This window comes from Falco biarmicus, chromosome 18, assembly GCF_023638135.1.
Source record: "Falco biarmicus isolate bFalBia1 chromosome 18, bFalBia1.pri, whole genome shotgun sequence".
NCBI classification, from domain to species: domain Eukaryota; kingdom Metazoa; phylum Chordata; class Aves; order Falconiformes; family Falconidae; genus Falco; species Falco biarmicus.
Genome location: NC_079305.1, coordinates 3,789,770 through 3,815,126, shown reverse-complemented (window position 1 = coordinate 3,815,126; position 25,357 = coordinate 3,789,770). Strand labels below are relative to the sequence as shown.

The following is a 25,357-nucleotide window of genomic DNA, read 5'->3' as shown; positions in this document are numbered from 1 at the left end:
GACTTAGGGATCATGTTTAGCCCAGGCTTCTTTTGGCCTCCAGCCCAGTTTTGGAAAGGAACACCACCCCCCATGCGCTGCTGGGAGCTGCTGCTGCTCACCAGGAACATTGGATTCTCACAAACTCCCTGTTATTCTTTTAAATTCCAAGTCTTCCTCTTCCTCAGGCATCCCATCAAGTCGCTGGGTTTGCTCTGGGAATGGGCTGAAAGCATCCAAACCCACCTCGCATCCCCATCCCCGCGGAGAGCAAAGCGGGGCTAGCCCCATCCTGCAGCCACGCCTGGGGCACAGCACCCTGCCTCAGCCCCCCCAGATCACCGGGACCATGTGCTCCCGTGGACTTGTGGTGTTTCAGTTCCCTTGGGCTCTGCAAGGCTGACAGACACCGGGATGCCCAGCAGATGCAGGTGGAGAGGTCAGCAGTGCCATGGGTACCACACTACACCCCATCGAGCCATCACACCTGAGTTCACCCAGCTCTATTTTCTCCTCCCCCCCTTCCTGGACCTTCAAATGAAAAAGTAAAAAAGCCACGACAGTGGAAAGTCGAGCTAACAAATACAAATAAAACTTCCTCTGGATGCTAAAAATGACACACGTAGACAGAGAAAAAAAATATTGTATCGGTGACAATAACAGAGCGTGGAGCTATTTCAGTGCTGGGCTGTTCCATTGCAGCACTCGGCGCTGGGGTTGTGGCTGCTGAAAACCAGCCACTTCCCCAGGGATGTGACGTATTTCCTTTCCATCACAAACTGATTTAGAAGCAAAACTTTCTACATTTAGGCAGCCAAAGACTCAGCTTCTCTTTTCTCTCTTGCACTGATGGTGAGCAAATGGAAGGAGAGATAAAGGGGTTGGGACCAGCACAAAGTGACTGTATGTGGCTTCCTCCTTTTTTTTTTTTTCTTTCTTTCTAAATTATCAAAAAGTGGAACCAAAAAACCACAATTAATATTTTCCACGCTGTGAAGGCCTTGTGTACATCCAGGTGAAGAGTCTGTGGCTCCGGGCTGGCTGGTGCTCCTGCCACGCTGGGTGTCTGCAGCCCTGTCTGTGCCTGGGCGCCTGGTGCAAGACCAGCGGTGCCTCATCCTGCATCCTGGCAAAGGATCGTCCCACCACAGTGCCTGCTGCAGTCACCTGGGCAGATTCCTGCTCTGAACCATCCCCATCACCATGTCCATTCTCCATCCCTATCCCCATCCCCATCTCCATCGCCATCCTCATCCCCATCCCCATTCCGTCCCCATCCCCATCTCCATCCTCATCCCCATCTCCATCCTCATCCCCATCTCCATTCTCCATCCCCATCCCCATCCCCAACCCCATCCCCGTGTCCATTCTCCATCCCTATCCTCATCCTCATCTCCATTCCGTCCCCATCCCCATCTCCATCCTCATCCCCATCTCCATCCTCATCCCCATCTCCATTCTCCATCTCCATCCCCATCCCCATCCCCATCTCCATCCTCCATCCCCATCCCCATCTCCATTCTCCATCTCCATCCCCATCCCCATCCCCATCTCCATCCTCCATCCCCATCCCCATCAGCGACACAATGCGGAGAGGACCAGTTTGGGCTCGCGGCACCCAGCAAGGGCAAGCCTGGCTCGCACCAGGGAGACGCGGCGTGCATCTACCTCCTCTCATCTCCAGCTCAAATTAAAACCAAGAACGATGGTGATAATTTCCTAGAAGGATAAACATCCGATTGCCTTTTCTCTCCCGTTCCACCAAAAATAAACACACCAGCCACAAGGAATTAAAGGCAGGGAGGAAAGGATGACTATAGTTTGACTGCAGGATGTCAACAAAGCATGACCTTTCATTTACACCAGTCCCTCCGCATTAACCTAACGGGCCAATTACACCCTCTGTGGAGGGTAAGTATAGAAAAAGAGAAGGAGAAATCCAACTTTAGCTGACTTCCATGACATCTCTAAGTGTCATTTCCTCTGCTGCTAATCTTAGCGCCGATGGCAAGCCAGGCAGTGTGTTTTGTATTTTTTTCCCTGGGTTGTGTGTGGTATGTTACCCAGCTTCCTTTTTTTGTTGCTCTCCTTCCCCACCGTGTTCTGCAGCTGCACCCAGCGGCATGTGCCTGGGGCCAGCTGGGACCCCCAGCTCCTGCATCCTCCTTAGCACCTTGCAGCCCGTCCCCCGGCACCTTCCCATGGGGAGGGGAGGCTGGCAGAGCTTTGCAGGACCCACGCGACACGCAGCCAACGTGATTCAGCCCCTGCGAGGTAAACAGCCATTTTCTGCGGGAGGGAAAGTCCCGGCCACGTGTAACTCCCACCGGCCGGGAGTGAAAGCTGCTCTCGCTGCCAGCAAGCCAGGGAAGGCAGCCAGCCGTGTGCTGGGAGCAAGAAGAGGATGGCACAGACCTGTTTTCTCTCCTGCATCAGGAACAGGTTGCTCTGGGACAGACCCAGGGACTGATGCAGGGGTGAGATGCAGCAAGAGGAGCATCGCCATCCCCTCAGCACGATGCTAGACCTCCCCGCGTGGCCATGAGCAAGTTGTTCCCTCGTGCCTCGGTTTCCCCTGCCTGCAAAATGCCCCCCGGGGTCTTGCTCCCCGTAAGTGCTCCGGGATGCAGCCCTGGCCATCGGCAGGGCAAAATCAGCTTTGTCACAGTGGAGCCACCATGGACATGCTGCAAGGAGGACTTGCAGGCGGGTGAATCCAAGCCTCCAAGAAAACCGAGTCTTAGATGAAAGCCTAATTAAAGAGCTAATTAAAGGGGAGGTCCAGCTAAGTGGCCAGTAGGCAGAGCTCTTCTGATTTATGGCTTTAATTTCAGTTTTGCTTTCCAAGAGAAGCGGGCTGAGGCAGCGAGCGAGGGCAGAGGTAGGGCAGGGATCGAGTCAGGCCGGGGCAGTGCCTGGTTCCCACGCTGCCACCCTACGTGCTGCTGCTGCCGAGGGACCCCCCAGGCTGGTCACTGTGGTCCTGCTCCCACGCCAGAGCTCCTGGGGGACGTTGGGCCATGCCTGGCATCCCATGAGGGTCATGTTGGCAACCCAACCCCATCTTCAGGGGGTCAGCTCTATCCCATGCAGCTGGTGCGGACCCCAGGGCAACCAGATACACCCAGTGCTGGCCCAGCATCACCCCACACACGCTGCCAGCAAGGAGCTCACACAGCCCCGTGTGCTCCATCCGTGCTTTATTCTGAAAGCTGCAGGTACTAAAGCTCGAGATCCCCAAGGTGCAGGTGGGACATGCTGGGGGTCAGGCCAGAAACGGGGTGGAAAGAGGAGAAAAGGGTGATGCCATCCTCCCCGGGACACCCAGGGCGAGCTGGGACACCGCTCGGGGTGTTACCCTCGGAGGGAAGGAGAAACCCCCTCCCAGGTTTGGAAGTGGAAGGGCTGGGGCTTCTGCTGAATCTGGGCTGGTGGAAGGGTGGGTGCATCCTTGGTGAGTCCCAGGGTTTCCTCCTGGTCCGGTGGCTCTGTGGTGCAGGGGAGGGGAGGCAGCTGCGCAGGGGATGGCCGGTGCTAATCCTCGTGGTATTTGGTGAGGAACTGGGTTGAGGCCACCGGAGAGCCCAGCCGAAACTGCTCCACAAAGTTCTCCATCGCCCAGGCACCTGGGGAGAGAGGAAGAGAGGGGCTGACCGGGGCTGGGAGGCTGCGGGAGGCAGGGATGCTCCAGGGCCCGATCCAGGCTGGGGCTGCACGCTGCACGCCATGCACTGGCTGTTGCTCTGCCCCAGGCGCCGCAGACCACATCCTGCGAACAGCAGCAGGAGGGGAGGCACCGGGCTCTGCCCCACAGGGGCCGCGGGCAGGGAGCGAGGGGAGCATCCCCCAGGGGGGTAAATGGCATCAGCTCCTCTCGTGCCCCTCTCCGCCCCTGCTGACCTTTGGAGCAGACCTTCCCACAGCTTCCTATGAGCCCACCCCGGGGTGCCTGGAAATCCCCCAGCAACATGTGGGGAGATGGTAGGAGATCCCCCGGCTCCCTCGCTTGCATGCACTGAGCTGCTGCTTCTCAAACTGTCGGAGCCAAGGGGGGGTCTTCATCCCTGACCCCCCTCCTCCATTGCCTGCCCTGATCCGAGAATGCCAGAGGTCCGGGACCATCTCATGGCTGGAACCAGCCTTGGTTTTTCCAATGCTGAAGGTGGCAGGGACACCCTCTCCAGGGTGGCAGGCAGGAGGGATTCCCTTGCGCCCAGCCCTGTGGGCCAGAAATCCCCCTGCGCCCCACCAGGATTCAGTGTCCAGTGTGGGTCTGGCCCATGGCTGGTGGAGCACCCTCCTCCTTTCCCTGGGAATGACAGGAGCCGAGCAGCTCACCCTGCCACCTCTGTCCCTGCCTGACGGGTGGGACACGACCGCAGTGTCATGGTGGGGGAAAGGGGCCCGTTGTTTATCTGAAACCCATCCTCCCCTCCTCTCCCCTTCCCGGCACTTCTCTTTAATGTCACGCTGCAGACTGGCAGCCCTTATCTGCCTTCGCATCTCAGCCCCAGCCAGAGCAAACAGTCCCCTTTGCTCTTGCAAAAATGCTGAGCAAAACCCGAGCTGCTGCATCACCCGCGCCAGACAGTGGTGGCTCAGCGTGGCTCAGCGTGCTGGCAGAGCCCACCTCCCCCCACCTGCCCCCCAGCACCGAGTCGGGCCCTGCTGTGAGTCACCCCACAGCTGAAAAGCCCCTGATGGTCTCTGCAGATATTCCTGGTGCTGGCACTGCACCCTGCGACCTCCCGGGATGTGGCTGGGGAGATGCTCCAGTGCCTGGGAAGGAGGTACCCAGGATGCTCAGGCCGGATGCTGCATCCCGACACTCTGGCTGGGAGGGGATGTTGAAATGCATTGTTGCATGTGGCTGAGGCGGTCCCAAATGTCCCCACATCATCACTGCCACTTGCTGAGGACCCAAACCAAGCCGAAGGCAAGGGCAGTCCCCGTGCTGCACCGGGGTCACCACTAGCAGGGGCACACAGCCACACTTCCAGTGGCTCTGGTTCACCACCACAGCCCAAGCCCAAGGGGGAAGATGCCCCCATGCAGGAGCTCGAGGTGGCTTTGGGTTTGCAGGCGATGGCTGCGAGCCCTGGCGCACCCCTGTGCGGGTATCGGTCCTCTCCATGTGCCTGAACACATCCATCTCCTAATGACATCCCGGCAAGGAGGGGCAGCCGCTCACCCCCCAGCTCCGGGGGTCCCAGTGAATGTGGTGCCAGGGGAGGAGGTCCCGTGGGGGGGATGCTCCCACTGCACCCACAGCCCTTCGGCGGGTGCCTTTCATCCGGTGGGTTTCAAAGCACTCGGAAAAACCCGGGGGAGAGCGGCTGGTGCCTCGTGGGACTGGGGTGAGAGCGAGACGTGGTGCCCCCCCCACCCCGACTCCCAGGGGTTCCAGGAGCTGTCATTGATGTTGGTGAAGCCCCCGGAGAGGAGCGGATGAAAGGAGCTGGGAGAGGCAGAGCCGCTGCAGGGCTGCAGGCACCAGCCCAGCTCCCGCCGCCACGCGTGGGTCAGGGTTTTTCCTGACCTAGTTTCCTACCTGCCATCGCACCGGCTGTGCCTGTCCCTCTGGGGGAGCGGGGACTGGCTACAGGGAAAGCCCCAGGCACAGCCACTGGTTTGGCAAAGGGGGTGATGCCCCCTGCCCCAGCTCTGGGGGTCTGCGCCCCCCCCACCAAATCCAACCCCTTGCGTGCATCCCCAAAGCAGGTGCCCCATCCCAGCATCACCGCCCATGCACCCCGACGCAGGGTGACATCCCTCTACAAGCCATCCCGAATCCTGCCGCCACACCGGCCGGCTCCAGGGCTTGGGGACTGTGAGTCACCGGGGCCGTGGAGCCGGGAGGGCAGTGGGGGGCTGGCCGGGAAGCCGAGGTCGGAGTGCCGCCATCCCTTCTCCCCACCAAAACAATACGACGTTTCATCCATGGCTTGGTCCGTTTTCAAGCTCATTTCCCAGAGGATTATATCATCGCGCTTGGCTCTTATCTGAGCACCCGCCGGAGGAAGAGGAGCGCCCGCTGACACCCACACGTGCAGCAGCCGCCTGATCTCTGAGCACCAGGTGGGGAAACTGAGGCACGAGGCAGCTGCTGAGCTCCCCCAGCTTGGGGACCCTCCGGCCCCCCGGTGATGGGTGCGCGGGGCTGTTTCACAGCCCTGCCATTGCATCCCGACCCTCCCCCCCCCCCCCCGCAAATGACCCCCGCCTCCCCCCAGCCCTTCAGCGCTGGGGGCACGTCGCTGGCTGTAATTTATCAAACTCATCAGCGGGGCCGTTGTCCTTGATAGGAGCCCTGATGCTTTTCTGCCAAGATTAATGATGTCCCAGTGGAGGTAGGCGGGAGGCTGCCAGCTGCTTTGGTCACCATTAACTGACACCCGGGGACTTTGGCTGGGACTATGTGCTCCCCACAGCCCTTTGCCACCTCCCATCCGAGCCGCAGCCTTTCCCTCCCCGCTGGGGCCCAGTCCAACCCGATTTTCCAGCTGGGTGGATCAGAGGCGCCCAAGGTTGGCTCATGAGTCAACGCTCTGTGGCCCCGATGCGAAGCCAGAGGATGGAGCCACGGGGAGGGTGGCTGGCTGGGCACATCCCCGGTCTCTGGTCCCCAAAGGACTCACTGCTTCCCAGCGGCAACATTTTTGGGATGCACAAGTCCATTCCCAGTTGTAAAATGGCTTTTGGGGTCAGGAGGAGGTTTGGGGATGCTGGGGAGCGTGTCCCCATGCTCACTGGAGCTGATGGGCACCCGGCAGCAGGGCACGCAGGGTGGAAACAGAGGAAGGTACGGCACCACCCGGCAAGTGCAATTAAGCCTCAAGATCTTGTGCTAATTAAAGTTCCCCCACAAAGAAAAGAAAGGAGATGGAAAACCAACGGTCTCCGTCCTCCCTCAGGCTGCAGATGGGCAAAAAGGTCCCCGGCACCTCCGTGCCACCCCGCCATGGCTGGGGTTCGCCGGACACCCGAATTTCCCCGGCCGAGGGCGTTTCCTGCAGCTCGCTGCAGCAGAGCCCGACCCCGAGCTCGCAGCGGGTGCCAACGCCTCGGGATGCGCCGGGTGGCTTTGACATTTTACAGACCACAAACTATTATCTTGCATCTCGCCAAAATACAAACACGGCTTGTAACCCTGCTGGCTTGGGAGGGGAGCAGGGCGAGCGGGGAGGACAGGCTTCGCGCTGCCTGACAGAGCCCGTGCAGCCTCGAGGACACCCCAAGAACCTCCAGCTTCAGTCACAAGCAGGGACAGAGCCAGTGCCCTGTGACAATTCAGTTGCAAAGCTGTGGCACAGCCAAAAAGCGGAGTGAATCAGACTCCAGCAGAGAAACTGAGGCTCCCAGAGAGTTATTTGCCTGAGGTCGCACAGCGAGAGAGCCGGCTGGTGCAGGGATTGATGAGAAACACTCGCGGAGAAGGATCAGGGTGGTGGTTTTTTTTTTCTTTTCCCCTGATGAAACAAATCTTTTTGCTCAAGAGCCACCCTGGAGAAACACCTCTGCTGTAAACAACTGATTCACCATTGTCACCAGCGCTGGGCTCACTGCGGGGAGCGGTGGCGGGGGGATGTGAGCGGGGTGCTGCAGCCCCCCTTGGCTCTGCCACTGCCAGCCTTGGTGCCCTTGGGCACAGCATCCGACCCTCTGCCCATCGGTGCCATCCCAGCCAGGACAGGTTGGACATCGGAGCCACCAGCCAGCGTGGAGCCATCCTCGCTCCCTCACAGGTGGTGCTGGGGGGAGATGCAGCACAGTTTTATTTTGATTACTCGCCCCTGCCCCTCGCGTTTTTAATTTCCCAGGGATCTGCACAAGGAGTGGGTCTCTCCAAGGAGTGGGGACGCGGTGGCCTGGGCAGGTCCTGGTTTAGTGCCCTCTTCTGGAGGCTCCAGCCTTTTGGCTCTGCCACCAGGCTCCTGCCACCCCGCCTGGCACACACCACCTCCCCAGGATCGGTCCCACTTTGCCCAGGAGCTTTCCTGGTCCTGCCCCCAAAGCGCAGCCCATGCCAGGAGGGAGCTTCCCTGCAAACTGGGCGGTGGGAGAAACACTCTGCTGGGGCTCTGTGTCCCCCGCAGCGGGCTCTGCCCGGGGACAAGCTGCCAGAGGGATGGATGCATGGCACAACGCTGGCGATGCGCAGCACAGGGATGTAGCGCTGGATGCGGCTGGAGTGAGTCTGGGATGGGCCAGCACCGTTCCCTGCACCTGCTGGGTGCTCAGGTCAGGATGTCTCTCCCTCTCTGGCGTTAGCACCTGCTGACATCGGGTGCCACCATCTTTGGTGAGACGGAGCTATCACTGCCACCAGGTGTAGGACAGAATAAAAGGAGCGAGAAGGGGCTGGTTTAAGGCAAGCAAGATAGGAAACCTTCGAGCAAGGCTGCAAGCTGTGGCTGCGGCATCGCTGGGCGAACCTGCACCTCTTGTACCGCAGGAGGAGAGGACCAAGCCAGAGCTGCAGCGGGGCTGGCTGAGTTCCTCACCCATGGTCTGCCGGGGTCAGGGTCAGACTCTCCTTGTTTCCCCGTGCCACCCAAGGTGTTTGCTCCTCTCCCCCGTGCGCTGCCTTTGCACCACGGGGCCAGACCCCAGCGCTCAGCCCTGCAGGCTGGATGTGTCAGTGGTTCGGTTCATCCCGCTGCGGTCCCTGGGAACGGATTTATTTAAAACCCTTGAGACACCAAAATCTCACCCTTTGGCTGCTTTCAGGCCTCATGCCCTGCTTGCCAGCTGCCCTGGGAATTAAAGAGATGGGCTGCCAGTGGGTGGTGGTTCAATTCGGCTGCGCTCACTGGACAGGCCAAGCCTGTGATGCAGCAGTGAAATGGTTAAAAATAACCTTCAACCAACGACTTAAATAACAGCCTCCACCGAGACAGCCGCAGCTGCGATGCTCAGGCATCGATATCCGCTGCTGTTTCAACGGGTCTTTCCCAGGGAGCCTGGGAAGGGTTGAGAAACTTGAGGATGGAATGGAGATGGGGTGGGGAGCACCCAGCCACCTGGGGGGATGGGGGCATCTTCCACAGAACACGTGGGTAAGGTGGCTGAACCCTTTTGGCCATTAAATTTGGGGGCTTGAGCTGCTTACCCTGCTAGTAAAAGGATTTATCCAGAAAAAGCTCCTTGGTGGGTGTCCCAGCTTCCCTTCCCAGCCCTGGGATGCTGCAATGGGGATGTGGGTGTGTGGCCCCGAGTGACAGCAGTGGACCCCCCTCCTCTGACCACTCTGGGGACAAGGGGCTGGGGAAGTGCCCCACTCCACTGGCAGGGGGGTGGCTTCAATGCATGTCATTAAGAAGCAGAGCTAATGAGCCAGAAAGCAAACCGAAGGGCAGAAATAACCCGCAGAGAGACTCGAAGCAGCAGCAGCAGCCCGCTCTGGCCACGGGATGAGCATCACAGCCCTGTGCCAGGTGGCTTTGGGGTCTCTCCCTGCATGGGGGGTGTGGGGACAGCGAGCACCCCGGAGCCACCCTGCTGCTGCTCGCTTTCCCCTGGGACCTGCAGCGTTGGTTAACGCCACTCAGGGGTGAGTCAGGCCGGCGCAGACGAGATGCACCGACCTGACCTGCCAATCGAGCTGTGCTCATGTGGTCCCAGCTGGGAAAGTTTTGAAATTTCCCTTGTCGAGGCCATGTGAGCTGCAGCGCCCCATGCTCCAGCTGCACCCGCACCATCCGGGGAAGGGACCCACGCTTTGCATTTTGCAGGATGAGTCCTTGCCCACGGCGGGGCTACCCCTCGCCCCAGGGTGAAGCAGCGGAGATGGTCCCATCGTGTCTCGGGGGTCTGGGCTGCTTGTCTCCATCCTTGCCGGGGCAGCATTTCGGGAGGCAGCAGCCCTGTCCCTGCACGGCGCTGGGCGGAGGGGAGCTGGGAGTTGTGTCAGCCCGGTTTGAGCAACCCTTTGCTAAACCATCGCCACGGCTGATCCTTATCTGCATGCTCTGAGGTGGCGGTGAGGCAACTCCTGTGGCACGGGGAGGGGGGGGCGATGTGCCAGCAAGGACTCAGCCCAATTTCACAGCCGACGAGATCTCTCCCTGCTCCCGATCCCGCTAGCCAGGCCGTTACCAGCCATTTTGCCGAGGGTTTCTGCTGCCTTGCAAGGAGCGATTCTATGATTCCATGACTCAACGCCCCAGCCATGTCCCGTGTAAGGATTTAAGTCCCTTTGCACCAAACGAGCATCCTTGCACCAAATGAGCATCCCCGCACCAAACGAGCATCCCCAGCCTGGCACTTTGGGTATGTCCAGACACATGGAATTATCCGTACCCCCAGGAAAGCCCCTCAGGACACGGCGTGGGGCCAGGAGCGACGGCATGGCAGCTGCTTACCCAGCGAGACCCGCTCCTCGGGGCTCAGGGCGATGGCCTCGTGAGCTGGCTGCTCGTACAGGCGGAGCTGGTAGCGGTGGTACCCGCTGCGGGGTGGTGGCGTGGGCCGGACGTAAGCTAGGGATGCAAAAAGATAACAACGGAGCATCCTGCCAGTGGTACCCACTTCCCACCATAAGCACCACCTGGCTCCAGGTGGGGATGGGCTCTCCCATGGAGCGCTGTGCACCGAGGCCCCTCACCACACGTGGGGCTGGAGGGAGAAAGCGCTCAGCCGCTCCAGTGTTTCACCAGCGAGAGCAGCCGCTGTGCCCCCAGCAAACCTGCCCCCTCCCTTATTGCCGCCTGGATCCCCCCGCCTCTGCCCAGGGGCCAGCTCCTGTTTTCCCTCTCCTGAAATAACCTGCCCCCAACCTCCCACTGCACCAGCCACCGCCCTCTCCTCCTCCTCCTCTTTCAACTTCAGAGCCCCGGGGTGCTCCTTGCCTCCGTGCCAAGGGCCTCCTCCTCTCCTCCATCACCCTCCCCACCCCTGCACCATCCCCACCGTGCCCCCTCCCCACCCCCCTCCGCTGGGTGCAGCCTCCCTTGGGTATGGCCATGCTGAGGGGGACAAGCCTGAGACCCCCAGCACCCCACCAGTGCGTGGCACCTCTCACCCTCCCAGCTGCCCCGTGGGGTCTGGGGTGCCTGGCACATCACTGGCTGGGCTCCAGCTGCCGGGCATTGAGGTCCTCCGGCACCCAGCTTTGGTGGAGGAGGGTGCTCTTGCGGTCGAAGCAGCGGGTTCTCAGATGCTGGATGGCCGGGGTTGTTTCCTCACCTTGCTGCAGATGTTCAGTGCGCAGGTGGGCACATCCCCGGGTGCACGCTGTGCTGCATGCATGCATGCATGCCATTAACCCAGCCTAAGTGGGAGCTAGCAGTGCACAGCTGCCCAGATGTGGGGTCTGCAGCTGGTGCGAGGCACAGGGGCATCAGCACTGGCTGGTCGTCCCTGGGAGAGGGACATCCCTGGGGCGAGACCCCCAATACACGATGCTGGCAGCCGTCCTCGCCCTTGGGGGGGGATGGGAGGATGTGATGCTGAGGGACAAGACAAGCCCCTCCAGGACTTGTTCACCTGCAGCTGGGTGAGCCCCTGGCCCCTCTCCCCCGCTCCCTTGGGGTGTAAACTCTATGAGCCGTGTCTGGCCTGTTCTGAACTGAAAGTCTTTGTTCGTGCAACATCACAGAAGTTGTTGGGATTCACCCGCTTTTATCTTGTGTTTTTCTTTTTGATTGTTATTTCCCCCCCTCCGCCCCCTTTTTGCACTGGTTTGGAGCTCATCCAGCTGCTGGGGAGTTTTTTAACCACTTTTGCCTCTAGAAAAATAAGAGAAAAAGTGGCTCCTATTTCAGACAGCGCCCAGCTGCACCCTGCGGGAGCCCCTCATGTCCCTCCCTCGTGTCCCGCTGTGCTCGTCCCTGCCAGGCACTGCCAGCTCTGCCACCGCCTCCTCACAGCTCCCAGCCTGGGCTGCAGGAGACCCCCTCCCCACGGCGGGGGCTGCACTCACCCGTCAGCACGCGCCCTTGGATGTCCCCAGTCCGCAGATCTGCACCCTGAAAGGACAAGAAAAGTGGGGTGAGGTGCTACCAGGACCCTCAGGAGAAAGACATGGGGGGGATGGACACCCCCCAGCTGCACCCGCTTCTCCCCAGTGATTTGTTTTCCAACATTTTGGGTGGGTTTTTTTCCTTGCAAAGGTCTTTAGGGAGCAAACCTTTCCGGGGGACATGGCTGGGCCTGGGGGAGTGGGAAGGAGCATGTTGGGGGCTTTGCTTAGTTGTTTGGGATTTACAGGCTCCAGGCATGGTGCCCTGGAGCACAGGAGGTGCTGGCACCACGCTGTCACCCACAGACGGGGACCATCAGTGATCTGGTGATCTGGACCAGTGATCCAGGCTGTTGCACACCGGGAAAGCCACACTATCCCCGTTACAAGCCTCGGTGCTGCCTGGCACATGGGTATTTGGGAAGGGTGAACCGTGCCGGCTGGGAAGTGGCCAGCAGCGGAGGATGGTGGCAATTTGCACCAGTGTTCCCACGGCAAAACTTCGCTCCATCATGGTGGATTTGCTCTCAACCAAAACTCCTGCCTGGCAAGTAAGCCCCACCACCCGGCAGGCTTGGCTCTCCATCCCTGGCCTGGGACGCTTCCCTGGAGGAGGGAGGCTTTGCCGAGAGCGCCGAGCATCCCGCCAGGACTGGATTAATGGCAAAGGGACAATGGTGGGAGCTTCGGCCGCATCCTGGCCCCGCACATGCCACATCACCCCTGACCTGCTGTGCTATTCCTGGCCGGCCCCCACCTCCCACCGATGCCGCCGCCAGCGCTTGTAAATCCTCTCCTACAGCACCCGTTATTCCAGTCCTGCCCACACATGCGCCGCTGCCAGGGCTCCTCCGTCCCAACCTGCCCTGGGAGTTATTACCCCGAAAAAAAGATGTATCAGATAACTGCAAGCAAAAGTGCACGCAGGGAACATGGTCGGTTCCCCGGCTCTTTGGGATCAAAGCTTTGCTTTCTCCAAAAAGCAACCTGCTTTGCACTGAGTCACGGCTGTGACAGCCTCCTGCGAGCTGCCTGTGGCGCAGCAAAGGTCACTGACAAGCCGAGTGCCCGCTCCGGTCCCTGGCTATCAGCTCCCCGACGTTGGCTCGCCACCTTGGCAGCCAGAGCTGAAAATATCCCGATGACAGAGAGGTGATGACTAAGATTTCGGGCAGCGACTGGCACGTTTGAATGCCTTGGCTCACGGCGGGAGGGGAAGGCAGCACGCAGGCTGCCGGGGGGAGAAGCACCCGGGGGTGTGCCAGGGGGGCACGCGAGGCCGTGGGGTTGCACTGGCTGCTCTCTCCCTGCCGAGTCTGCCCAGATGTGCGAGCACAACCCGCCCAGATGTGCACGCCATGCTCGCTCCATCCAGCTGCGCATCACCAGCCCACCCGCACGTGCATGCCCGCTCAGCCCAGACGATCCCCGTGCCTCCTCCACCCAGATGTGCACATCTGCCCTACCCAGCCGTGCATGCCCAGCCCCTCCAGCTGTGCCTGCTCCCCCAGCTGTGCCGCTCTGGGCTGCGGGGCCAAACTGGCAGAGGCAGCTTGTAGCAAACCCCAAGCTCGCCATGCGGCCGGGCTGGCTGCCAGCCCTCGCTCTTCAAAGGCAGGGACCGAAGCTTTTTTCTGCTCCTGGTAGGGCTGCTCCCGTGCGGGGACCTCGCTGCTATTCCTGGCTTTGCCATGGGCTTATCGGGAGAGGCTGGGCCTCCTCCCTGTTTTCCTGCCTGCTGATGTGGGTTGCCTGCTCGTCCTGAGATGCAGTGGGTTCTGGCTAGCCCGGGGGATGGGAGAGTCAAAGGATAAAGCTCCTTTTAAGAGGCGAGAACAGGAAGAGGGCGGGAGGGAGAAAGTAGGGACTAGCACTGTAAACCCTGCCTTTTTTTTCTTTCTTTCTTTTTTTTTTTTTAATAGTAAACAGCTATTCTGGAAGCAAGGGAGCAAACTGCGGGAGGGGATGGCAGGGTTGGGCGTGCAGGTCCTGCTGCCTCCCCGGGGGATGAGGGGACCTGCAGCTGGGGAATGGGTTTTTGCTAGTGTGGGGGCAATGGAGAGAGGAATCAACCCCCCCTCCAGCTCATTGCTCCTCTGTTGAAATGCCAGCAAGGGCGAGGGGAGCATCACACGCCGGCGGCCCCTGAAGATCCCTGCCACGAGCAGAGCTAATGGAGGCTGATGAGCTGCCGTGTTTATTAATGCCCTTTTATGAGAGCATTAATAGTTCCTAATGACACCATTTGAGCTTCCCAGCCTTTTATCTTCTCTTTCTCTCTTTCCCCCACCGAGGACACAAGTGTAGGAGGTGGAATTCGATATTTCCACCCTCCGGTCTGTGCTGTGTGGTGTCAAGTGCTCGTGGGGCACGGGATGCTGCTGGGGTGTTTGCGCGGAGACCTGGACAGCTTTAAAAATCTGTGCCACACAATTTCTGTGCCAGGAGCTCCGCTCTGTGCTCTTTTCCTTGGCCAAAAGAGTGGAGAAAATTATTCCCCCCCCCATTCCTGACAGCCCTTTGCCAAGCCAGACACGGGCCACACCGGCAGATTGTGGCCAGCCCTCCGGTGTTGCCTGCTGCACGTCGCAGCGTAGGGCGGCGGGGAATAAATAAATACAAATAAATTAAGAAGGCAGTGAGTCACATTTTGTTTTCCTCTTGATCTTTTTTTTTTTTTTTTTTCCCCTTTCCTTTCTTCCCCTTCTCCAGAACGTGTCTGATCCCATCAGAGAGGAGGGGAAAGGGATAGGTGGCAAGCGCGCCAGCGATTCGCCCGGGCGAGGACGGAGGGTTATGGAAAGTGGGTGTGGGAATCGGCACAATCGCTGGCAGGGGACCAGGACAAACAGATGACGGATGGGACCCAGGGCTGTGCAGCAGAGCGGGGCTGGGCTGCCGCCGCCTCGCCAGGAGCATGCCCCAGCCTGGCCCCAGGGACCCTAGGGACCCCATGGGACCCATCCGGGTGCTGGGGGGCACGTACCATGGGGCAGTGGTCGAGGTGCCGGCCTGGCAGCGTGCTGATACGATTAACCAACAATTAGCCAAGTGGGGAAGTTAATCCCCAAACCGGGCTCCTCCTGTGCTGCTCGCTTACGGCACGCTAGCTTGACGGGGGGAAGGCGGCTTCAAAGCCGGCACAGCCAGGAGCCCAGATTTGTTATTCTCTCTTTCTGTGATCTTTATAATGAGGTCAGGATTTATGAATTGGCTCTCGGGAGCGCAGGGGAGCATCCCGGGAAGGGCAGAGCCGGCGTGATGGCAATCCAGCCTCCTGCAAGAGGAGCGGAGGCTTGAACATAAAATAAAGGAACAAGATGCTAATTGCAGCTGGATACGGATCTGTTCAACCGTGTCCTTGCAGGGAAGGTGCACACTTCGGTTTTTCCTCCTCTCCACCAAAGCCAGGACCAGTGGTGAGGATCGCTCCCACCCCAGCCCCCAGAAACATTCAGGCTCATCCTGCTTTCCAACAAAAAGCATGTGAGAAAAAAAAACGGTCCAAGAGAAACTCTCCCTCCAATTATTTCGGCATGGAGGGAGGCCATGAGAGAGCAGGGCAGGGCCCGGCGAGCTCCCAGCACTCCCAAACTCTGGCATTTCCCAGCTCAGCTGCCCGTTTGCATTTTAGTTCACTTCCACGCCGATCCCTGCGCTGGGGCATGGGATGGTCCCGATCCGCCCCGGCTCGCCCACGCCACGCCGACCCTCTCCCTGCCGGCACAGCTCCATGACCACCCTTGCTTTCCCGAACACTGTCAAGCTGTGGTTTCATGCCCGAAGGAGACTGTCAGCTCCTACCATGCAAATTCTGTTTTTATGATAAATGTCACATCCCGTTATGCCAGTGTTGTTATGCCACTGAATCGTTGTGTTCTTTCCATCGGGAAAGGAATTAGAAATAGAAAATACAGGGAAAGACATGGAAGGAGTTCGTGGAAGAAGATCGCACCGAGGTGGGGATGTCACCACTGGCCAGAGAGGTGCCTGTGCTGCCAGGAGGGGAAGGGCATGGTGGGGAAGGGTCTTTCCCAGCTACTGTATTACAAGAACAGTGATTTAACAGTGGATTCCCAGGGCTGCGAATGACTTAGAGCAGGTGACGGTGGGAAGAGACCCCATGGGCTCAGGGCAATGGGGGCTTGTGGGGAGCAAGGATGCTCCCCAGCATCCCCAGCCTGGGATGGCCCCGTATGCCCAAACCCACCTCTGCACCCGCTGCACCCGCACACTTCGGAGGAGAGCAGAGCCCCCTCCCCACTTTCTGCACTCGAAATGCAGTGGTTTGGCTGTAAGAAGGTTGCAATTTTTGGCATCGCAGCAGAGCCAGCTGGTATCAGCATGGTATGCCATGCACACTCTGGCTGGTATCGCACTGCCCAGCCTGCCCACCACACCGGCTGAGCAGGAAAATCAGGAGGGAAGCCGGGAAATTGAGGATTACGGATGCCCTGACGCCCCACACGTGCTTTTGACTTCCCAGCCCTTGTGATGCAGTTCCCTGCACCCCTCCTGCTGCTCCCTGGCATGTCCCAGGGGTGCCTGAGCACTCTCCTGCTTCGTCTCCATGTGCTCAGCCCCAAGCTGGGAGAACCACGGTCACCTTGCTGCAGAGAGCAGGCTGGGGGCTGCATCCCCGACGCCGCAGATAAACCCACACCGGAGCCCAGCAGAGCACCCAGAGCCGGATCCCATCGTGCCCCAAATCCAGAGAAACCTCTCCTTCCTGCTGGAACCAGACCAGCTTTCCCAACCCCAGATGTTATCCTCAGCCTCCTGCTCTCTGGTGCTTCCCCGTAGCCCCAGTTCCCGGATCCTCGGGATGACTCAGGGCCCTGGGCTTTTGCTTGGAGCCAGTTTCACTCCCTTGATGCAGCTGGAGATGTGGCACGGGTGACCCTGGACCTGAGGCAGAAATGATCCCCAGCATCTCACCACCACCGAAAGATGGGTACCCCACACCTCCAGCCTAACTTTCTGCCTGGCTCTTAATTGTCCAGCTGCTTTGCTTTCCATGTGTGCAAATGACAGGAGATTAATCTGCTGCTCCAGAGCCTCCTGCTCCTCTCGGCAGGCTCCGGCAGCGCACGGTCCAGCACCGTGTCCCTGGGGACCTGCCGAGCTACACGGGGCCGGATACATGCCATCACCCCAGCTTTGGCTGCTAATCCCCCGTCACCCAGAACCCAAGCCCATTATTTTAATTCCCTTTAAATCTCCTGGAGTTGCACCATTCCGGGTGATATTTGCCTTGTTCATTGTCAGTCTGCACATGGAAGTTTGATAAACTACATCTCAGCTACACGCGGGCACGGAAAGAGTTGAAAAGGTGCATTTCTTAACGCAGATCCAGAACCTCGGCGGGTGGAAAAGCTAAATCCGGGTGGATCGGTACCGCACAGCCGGTGGATCTGCCTGTTTGTGGACTGACACAGCTACAAGCACCGAAGCCGGGTGTTTCATACCGGCATCACGTCAGGACGCTGTTTCTCAGTGGGCACTCACCGCCAAAGAGATGGTGCTGCACAAATATACACCAACGCACTACCCAGCCTGACCCCCCAAAAATAAACTGGGGCTCATTCGAGCCCCTGGGAAAGCTCGCTCGGAGTCCCCGGGGGTCCCCAAGGAGAAGAAGCAGCTTGAGGGGTCCCGTTGCCACCCTTGGTCCCCGAGGGAGGCACTGCTCTGCTCAGGTTGGAGCAGGATGGGGTGGCCACGCTGGGATGTCACCGCTCTGAGAGCCTCTGCTCCAGCTCTCCGGGGTCAGCATCGCTGACGATTTACCCCGATTGCTTTTAGGGTTATTAGGTAGTGATTACAGCTTCTTGGCGTGGCCTGGCTTTTCTTCTAGATCGCTATAAAAGGGGAAGGCTACCATAAAAATATATTAAAAAATAAATATCGGGCACGGTTGTAATTTAAATTAATGCTTGTCTGATACACCCTTATGCCCCAGGGAAGGACATGCTGTAGGGTTATTAAGTAAGCAAAATAAACATAAATCACCTCGGTGTTTGGCTCTTTGCAAGGTTTTTTAATCTAGGAGCAGGAAAGCAGCAGAGACAAAATGCTGCCTTTAATAACTTGAACTGTTCAGGATCCGCACGTTGCAGAGACCTTCGCTGGGCTCCTGCCTCGCTCCTAGAATCTCAAGGCTGGTGTTTCCAGTGCCAGAACATCCCATTTCAAAAGAGGGAGGCTCTGCTGGGTGGATTTCCAGCGAGCGACAGATACCTGCCTGGTTTAGGCGTTGCTGGCACACACGCTTTGCCTATCTGCACCTTTCCCTAACGATCTAGGTGAGGGGTCCAAGCCAGTGGGGTGGAGGCCGTGATGACACTGGGATGGTTTTGAAACTTCAGCCTCTGTTGAAAAAGGAGGTTTTGTGTTGTTTTTTAAAATGTCTGTTGTATTATAGAGGCAGAGAGTAGCTCTGGGATGGGGGGGAATGGGATGCAGGATGCTGGGCTCTGGCCCCAGATGAGCAGCCAAGGGGCTGCAGGAGGGCAGGTGAGATGTGGCTTTGCCAGGACACTCACAGCGTGGGTATAAGTGATGGATCTGGGTGTCGAGGCTGGCTGCCTTGCCAAAAAAAAAATGCATGAAGGAGTTTTCCTGCTACCCCTTCTCTGCCGGGTCCGTGGCAGAGAAGCGTCAGGGTTTGTTTAAGTGAGCAAATTGCACCAGCTGAATAAGAAGACGATTTCAAGCAGGTTATGGAAAAGGCTGTACATGCTCTGATTGCTGTCTACACCGTCTCTGCCTTGCTTTCGTTCGCGGTGGCTGAAAGGCAGAGCAGCAGCGGGCAGGCAGCGGCACATGGTGGGGGGGGGCTGCCACCTGACGCACCCCAAAGACCCTTTCGGAGAGCGTTGCAATCGCGTCCTGCACGGTTACACCCCGTCTCCCAGCCCCTGGGCCTCTGTTGTAAACCGGGATGATAAATGATGGATGCGATTGCTAAGAACAACAGGGATGTTGATAGCAACCCCAGGGGCGTGTTAGGAAGCTGCATGGATGCCGGGCTCTGCGGCTGGCTGGATTTAATATCCCCGCGGTGTTGCAATTGCGGGCGAGCTCACGGAGGAGCTGGCTGCTGGATGAGTCACCCTGACCCACTGGCCCGGTGCTGCTCCGCAGAGGGGAGGGCTGGGGTGGCCTTCATCCCACAGGCAATCCAACCCAGACTCCCCCGTCAGTATCCCCTGCCTCCTCAGTGCCGGTGGGATAATGACTGATGCTGCATTGCTGGGGCGGGAAGTGGAGCTGGGTTTGGAGGAGGAAGAGGAGGAGGAGGAAGGCCTGAGGATGGCTCAGGTGCGGGGGGCAGAAGGGGAAGGGCGGTTTTTGCACCTCGCCGAGTTTTTGCTCACTGTGGCAGGGTGGCACCGCTCAAAACACGCTGCTTGCAACACCGATTTTCCCAGCAGCCGCTGGACCACACCTGCATCGCTCCGCGCAGCTGTGCTGGGCTTTGGCACAAGCCTGGTCCTTCTCCAGGAGGTCCACTGGGATCTGCCCCCACCTCAGCCCATGGAGCTGGGGGGCAGGTGCCCCTTGATGCCCCCAATGCTCCCAGCTCTGCTGGGGCATCCTCAAAACACTGCAAAAACGCCAGAGAAAGGTGCACTAGGAGAGGTTTCAAAGCCATGAGCAAAGCCCCCAAGATTTCAACGTAGGGAACAAGCTTGAACTGGCCAGAAAAAGGGCTGGGTAGGACTGAGAAGGTCTTTTCCATCCCAAGTCTCTACAGTTCTTCAGAGTGGAAAACTTGTTTGCTCTGCGTGCGTGTAGCTTTAAGATGAGCTTGCTTTTCCAGCAGCAGATTTCCGGTAGATTCTTGGAGAAACACCAAATTTTGCCTAATTCAGTCATTTAAAGGCCTTGTAGCCCAATTCTGTGTGGACGAGAGCGGAGCCTGCATTGAAACCTTCCTGTAGGGCCAGGCGCAGGACAGCCCTGAGGATATGCCCATGGGGAGACTGCCAGCTGCTTTGCCTTTGGGGGTGGGAATATATTGGCTTCGGCGGCTGCAAAGTGCCAGCACGTTGCCAGCACTGCCACCATCCAAGCAGTAGTAAACAGTAATAAACACATCTGTGGGGCACGTGGGCTTGAACCTCTCGTGCGTGAACCGCACGTCCCTCTGCGAGGCACAACCAGGCTGGTGGAAATGCTCTCAGCATCAGTCTGGTCCAAGGGGAGGAGGGCAGGAGCCCAGGGGGTGCTGGAGGCAGTGATGCTCGGTGCACAGGGCCCACCATGGCTACTCTTAGACGTGATAGGAGGCTTTTATGGATGAAAATATAGCCCTGGCACCTCGGATGGTGCTGCAAGGCTTTAGGAGCACAGAAGAACCTGATGGTTTCCAGCAATCCCAAAAGAAGCATCCCCTCCCGCCTCTCCGGGGTGGTCCTGCACTTCAGAGTGGGTTTTTGTACTGCTGACACGATGCAGAGGCCGGATCCATGTGGATGCACCAACAACAGCTGGGGTTGAGAGCCCAGAGCATGAAACCTGGGAGGGGGGTGTTGAGCCCAGATTTTGGGGGGTGATACCCAGCCATGAGTACCACCCCGGTGGGCTGGGAGGCAGGATGCTGTGTGCATCACTCCCCCAGATGCTCCAGGGATGCTGCATCCCACCCTGGCAGCCAAGCAGCGGGGGGCACCTTGGGGCTGGAGAGCGGCCGTGGGTGCACGCACACGCCGCAAACCTCCCCTGCAAATTCCTCCTCCCTGGGGTGTCTGATCCCCGGCCCAGCCACCTTCCTGGGTGCGGGGGTGGATCAAAGCCCGCGCGTGCCAGCCCTGCTACCGCTCTGGGCCAACTTGGCTATTTCGGCTTTGTTAATCTGATGGGAGCACTGGGGAAGGAGCGTGGGGTTGGGGGTTGATTTTTTTGATTTTTTTTTTTCTTTAATTTTTGGTTGTTGTTGTTTTTCCTCCTTCCGTTGGCCAAATAGCATCCCCTTTGCATCTGATGACGACACCCCCGGCTGGGACTCGCTGGGAGGGGAACTGGCTGTCTGGCCCCCGCCAGCGCATCCGGGCTGCCGTGGGCTCGGCCTCGCCGTCCACCCCCCCACCCCTCCCCACCCCCAAAGCTGCTTCCTGACAGTGGGACTTGGCAGCACTCGGAGGGAGAGTCCAGAGCTGCCCCTGGGACGGGAGAAACTCCAACAGGAAACATCCTTTGCTGGAGCAGCGCAAGTTCTCCCTCCTGCGTGCTATTTTTTGGGGGGAAGGGGGGGCGGTTCTTGCAGGATGAGCGCTTTGGGATGCTGACGAGCCCTTTGCATTGATTTAGATGATGAGAAAGAGCCAGGCACGCCTTCTCGCCAGCGCTTTTTGCTGCTGAGCATCCTATAGCCCCCGCCTCAAGGCAGACCCACACTGGGGTTGCTGACCCCCCCGCAGACATGCCCCCCAGCAGGCAGCAGCTGCCTGGGAGCCGGAGTGGTACAGGCAGAGATCTGGCATTGCCTGTCCCGAGGATGAGGGGTTAACGGCAGCGGTGCTGCTTTACTGCACGGCTGGCGGGTGCTCAGTGCTTCGCTGCCAAGGCTGCTCCGGCGGTGCCATGGACTTCCCTTTCTTCCATAAAAGTCCACCGGATCCGGGCTCCCATGGGATGCTCTTGGAGCGGGAAGGAGGGGGCCGAGCTGCCCTACCTGGGGCACATGCAAGCGCCAGGGGCTGTTTATGCAATGCCCCGTGCACCTCCCAAAAAAACCACCTTGGGAGCCAGCACTCACCCTGCTCCCTCCCCTGGCTTGGGCTCCAGAAAGGGAAAACTCATTTCTGACATATTTTGGGGGCGGCGCGGCGTGCGGTGGCCCCGTTTCAGCCCAGCTGGGCGAGCACATGGGGAAAGCCAAGAGGCGATGGTAGGGCTGGGGCCGGGCAGCGCAGCCACGTGCTGCTGCTCGCTGCATTTCAGCATCGCTCAAACAGCCCCGCTCACACCCGGGCTGGGGCTCAGACCCACGGCTCCTTGTCCAGCGGGATGTGGAGGTGGTGGAGAAGCCGGGAGAGAGGAGAAGCAGGGGGGATGTTCCCCCAGGGATATCCATTGGTGCTACCCGGGGCTCTTTCCACACCATCTCCTTGCACAAACCATGCTTTCCTGCCACCTGAGGCTGGGACATTCCCCCCTCCAGCCCCAACAAGAATCGCTCCTCACCTCCAGCCCTGATTATTTTGGGTTATTTGTGGGTGGCGGTGCAAATATAAAGACCAAAAGGTCCCTTCCCAGCCCTCTTCCCAAACTAAGGGGCCAAAACTGCATTTTCCCAAGTACTCGGCTGGAGCAGGAAGGATATACGGCGACTGCAGGAGCTGCTGTTACCTACAGGGATGCTTGAGCTGGCCCCACACAGGCAGCACAGCCTGCTTTCAGTTCAAACCCCACAGGTTTAGGACCCAGCTACATCCGAACTCCTCCCCAGCCTACAAGCAGGTCCCTATGTTGGGGTGGGAGTCCCTGCAGCAGGCTTGGCGGGGGGGACCTGACCCCACAACCGGCTCACAGCCTCTCTGGCTTGCAAGCAGCACGATGCGAGCCCTGTATCAGTTACAGCAGCAGACAAGATGTCATCATACCAAGAAGCTGGGGCTTGCATCAGAAGTGTCTTGCAACGAAGAAAGCCAAATTTTTACAGGAGAGGCGCTCACGCTCGCTCTCATACACACACACACACACCGAGCCTCGGTAATTAACTTAATAGGTTTCTTACAGAATGCCCCGTGAGTGATGCTCAACATATTCAAGTGTTGACAAGACGGCGCTGAACCCGACGCCTACACAACGGGCAAACCAGGCACTGAGCGCAGACACACCTTCATTGTCTGAAACTTGTAGTAAAACTCCAAACCCGCCCTTGTGAAATGGGGAGCCGAGCAGATGGGGCTGCGTAACCCTTTGCCTGCTGGCACCCGGTGGCAGAGCCCAGCAGGATGCGTGCAAAGTGGTGGCGGGTCATCCCCAAGAGGGAAAAAAAAAATTATGAGCGTCTTGAACAGGTTAGAAGGCACTGTGGGTGTTTCCGTAGACAGTTCAGGGTGTGTTACGGGTGGGATTCAGCCCATCAGGACCATTTGCTGAGCAGTGAAATAAATCAGCGGCTTTTCATTCATCTATAAAAGTATTCACTCCTTAGAAATCTGCCGTAAATCCAGGGGAGGTGAACACGGTGTTGTCCTCCGGATTTGCTCCAGGTCAATATTTGAGCCACTAATAAAAAAAAAAAAGGGCTGAGCATCCCCTGGCAATGCTGGACAATCTCTCCCTGTGTCTCACCTGGATTTGCCCAGTTCCCAGAGGAGACATTCCCTTCCCTCTTGCCTCCAGAAAGTCTTTCCTATAAAGGGCACAATTCTGGCTCATTTGTGCTTGATGCCATGGGTGGCCTCAGCCCCCCACCCGAGGAGAGCCAAGCCATGTCAACTCAGCACCGTGGCCCGACACCAAACACCCTCCCGAAGAGCCAACAGCACCCATGGTCACCCAAAAAATGAAGAGGTGGTGGTGGGGAAAATCTCTGGAAGAGGGATTAATGGGGAAACCTGTTTGGATGGAGATGTTTTGTAAGAGGCAGCAGAGAGCCATCTCCCGCTGACTCGGGGTGGGATCTTGAGTCAGGAAAATTGCTTAAGAAAGGGTGGTCGTTTGTACAGGTTTCTCCAGGTTGGGAAACATTCTCCCAGCGGCTGGGACCCGCATTGTACAACGCGTGGAGCAATCACCAGCGCTGTCATCATTATGCTGATGAGTTCCCAAACCCGTCGGGCTCACTCAGCATCCCCACCGCCTGGGTCTTTCTGCAGCTGCACCCTCTCCCTATCGCGTGGGGATCGGCTCCGGCTGGATCCGAAGGGAAAGTCTTTCAGCGGATGCTGGCGATGCTTCATGAGCCTCGCAGCACCTGCCGGAGCAGGCAATGGGCTCATTCCGACATGTCGCATTGGCTGGAAAGGTTTTCAGCTGTTTTAGAGGAAGGGGGGGCTGGCCTACAGCCGGGACACAGGGTTTGGGTGGCTCCATCCCTGCCTCCCCATCCCCCTGCACTCTGCAACCTCAGGGCAGGCGCAGGGCACTGCCGGGATGCGGGAGGTGTCATTATCCCTGTTTTAAAGAGAAGTAAAAGGTGTTTCAAAGATTCTGCTCAACTGAATTAAAAGCACCAGGACTTTGGGCACTGCTGGTTTAGGGGATTTCTCCACTGGGAGCATGCAGACCGCATCCGAAGGGCGCGGATGCTGCAGTGATGCTGTTGACTGCAGGCGAGACCCGGGCTGCGGAACCGAATTCACAGGACCACGGCGTGCAAGAATTAAGGATTTTGCTGGGAGTTAGCTCTGTATTGTCAGGGAATTAAAGGTTTACCTGCGCGTTGCAGACAGAGCTTTAAAGGTTTTACAAACACATTAGATTTACAGCTCTCTGAAATTTCGACACCTTTGGGTTTACCCCGCCAGGGAGGATTTTGACCAGGTCGGGACAGTTCCTCTGATGAAACATGTGCTGGTGGGAACGGCAGTGGAAGCTGGGGCCCAGGCTTTGCCCACAGCCACGTGGCACCCGAAATCAACCCCAAATCCTGCAGAGAGCCTGCCTCGGCTCCTGCGGAGATGGAGCCAAGTGTGATAAAACCCTAAAACAAGCCTTGCCCTGCCACGCAGCGTAAAGCCATTGATTCAGCGTTCACTGGAAGAAGGAGTCTTTGCACTAAAGTCTCTTTTTGTCCCCCCAAAAAGCCGCAGGAAGGTTTGTGGGAGCTGGAGCATCCCTTCCAGCAGCACCTCTGCCAGCAATGGGTGCTGGGGGGCTTCCCTCAGCCCTTAGAGCATGTGGCTGAGGTGAGACCCGGAGGGGGCTGCAGAGCAGCGAAGGCAGCAAGTCCTGCACACCCCGCAGCACCTTCCTGAGAGCTTTGAAGGGTGAAAACCTGGAATGACACAGGGGAAACATGTCCCAAACACTCTGCAAAGCCAGGGCTACGCCGGCTGCGCTCTGGCCCGCTATCAGCTGCCGATCAGGTGTTGCGCGGCAGGCAATCGCAGCCTGTTGCTTGCCTCATGCAAGCAAGGCCAGGCAGAGGTGCAGGAGGTGTGCAATGCCCAGCCTGGGGCTAGCAGGCTCACCCACACACTGGGAACTGGAGCTCTTGAGCTCTTGCTTGTAGCCCGGTGCGAGGATGAGCCCTGATGGCAGGCGGATAAGGCTGCCCTTACGTAAGGCTCAGGGTTGTGTGGAGGATGCGCGGCGGGAGCAGACTTGCTCTGGTCCTGGGCTGCCTGCAGCATGGCCAGCCCAGCCCGGCCGGTGCCGATGTCCCCGGGATGGATCTGGCCCCACATATGCCCACACATGGTGGGATGTGCAGCACCATGCACCGGCAGAGCCAGC

At 58.6% G+C, this 25,357-nt stretch overlaps 1 protein-coding gene across 13 annotated transcripts in view; it reads right to left on the bottom strand.

Moving 5' to 3' along the window:
• Nucleotides 1-3,162: 3,162 nt before the first annotated feature.
• Nucleotides 3,163-25,357, bottom strand: part of PEBP4 (phosphatidylethanolamine binding protein 4) — an 80,020-nt gene continuing 57,825 nt past the window's right edge. For all 13 annotated transcript variants that reach the window (XM_056321764.1, XM_056321762.1, XM_056321763.1 and 10 more), the window contains 3 exons: nt 11,903-11,948; nt 10,344-10,460; nt 3,163-3,605 (listed from right to left, as the gene is read on the bottom strand). In XM_056321764.1, the coding sequence (XP_056177739.1) occupies nt 3,514-3,605; nt 10,344-10,460; nt 11,903-11,948 (255 nt within the window). In that variant the 3' untranslated portion in view covers nt 3,163-3,513. The remainder of the gene's footprint in view (nt 3,606-10,343; nt 10,461-11,902; nt 11,949-25,357) is intronic.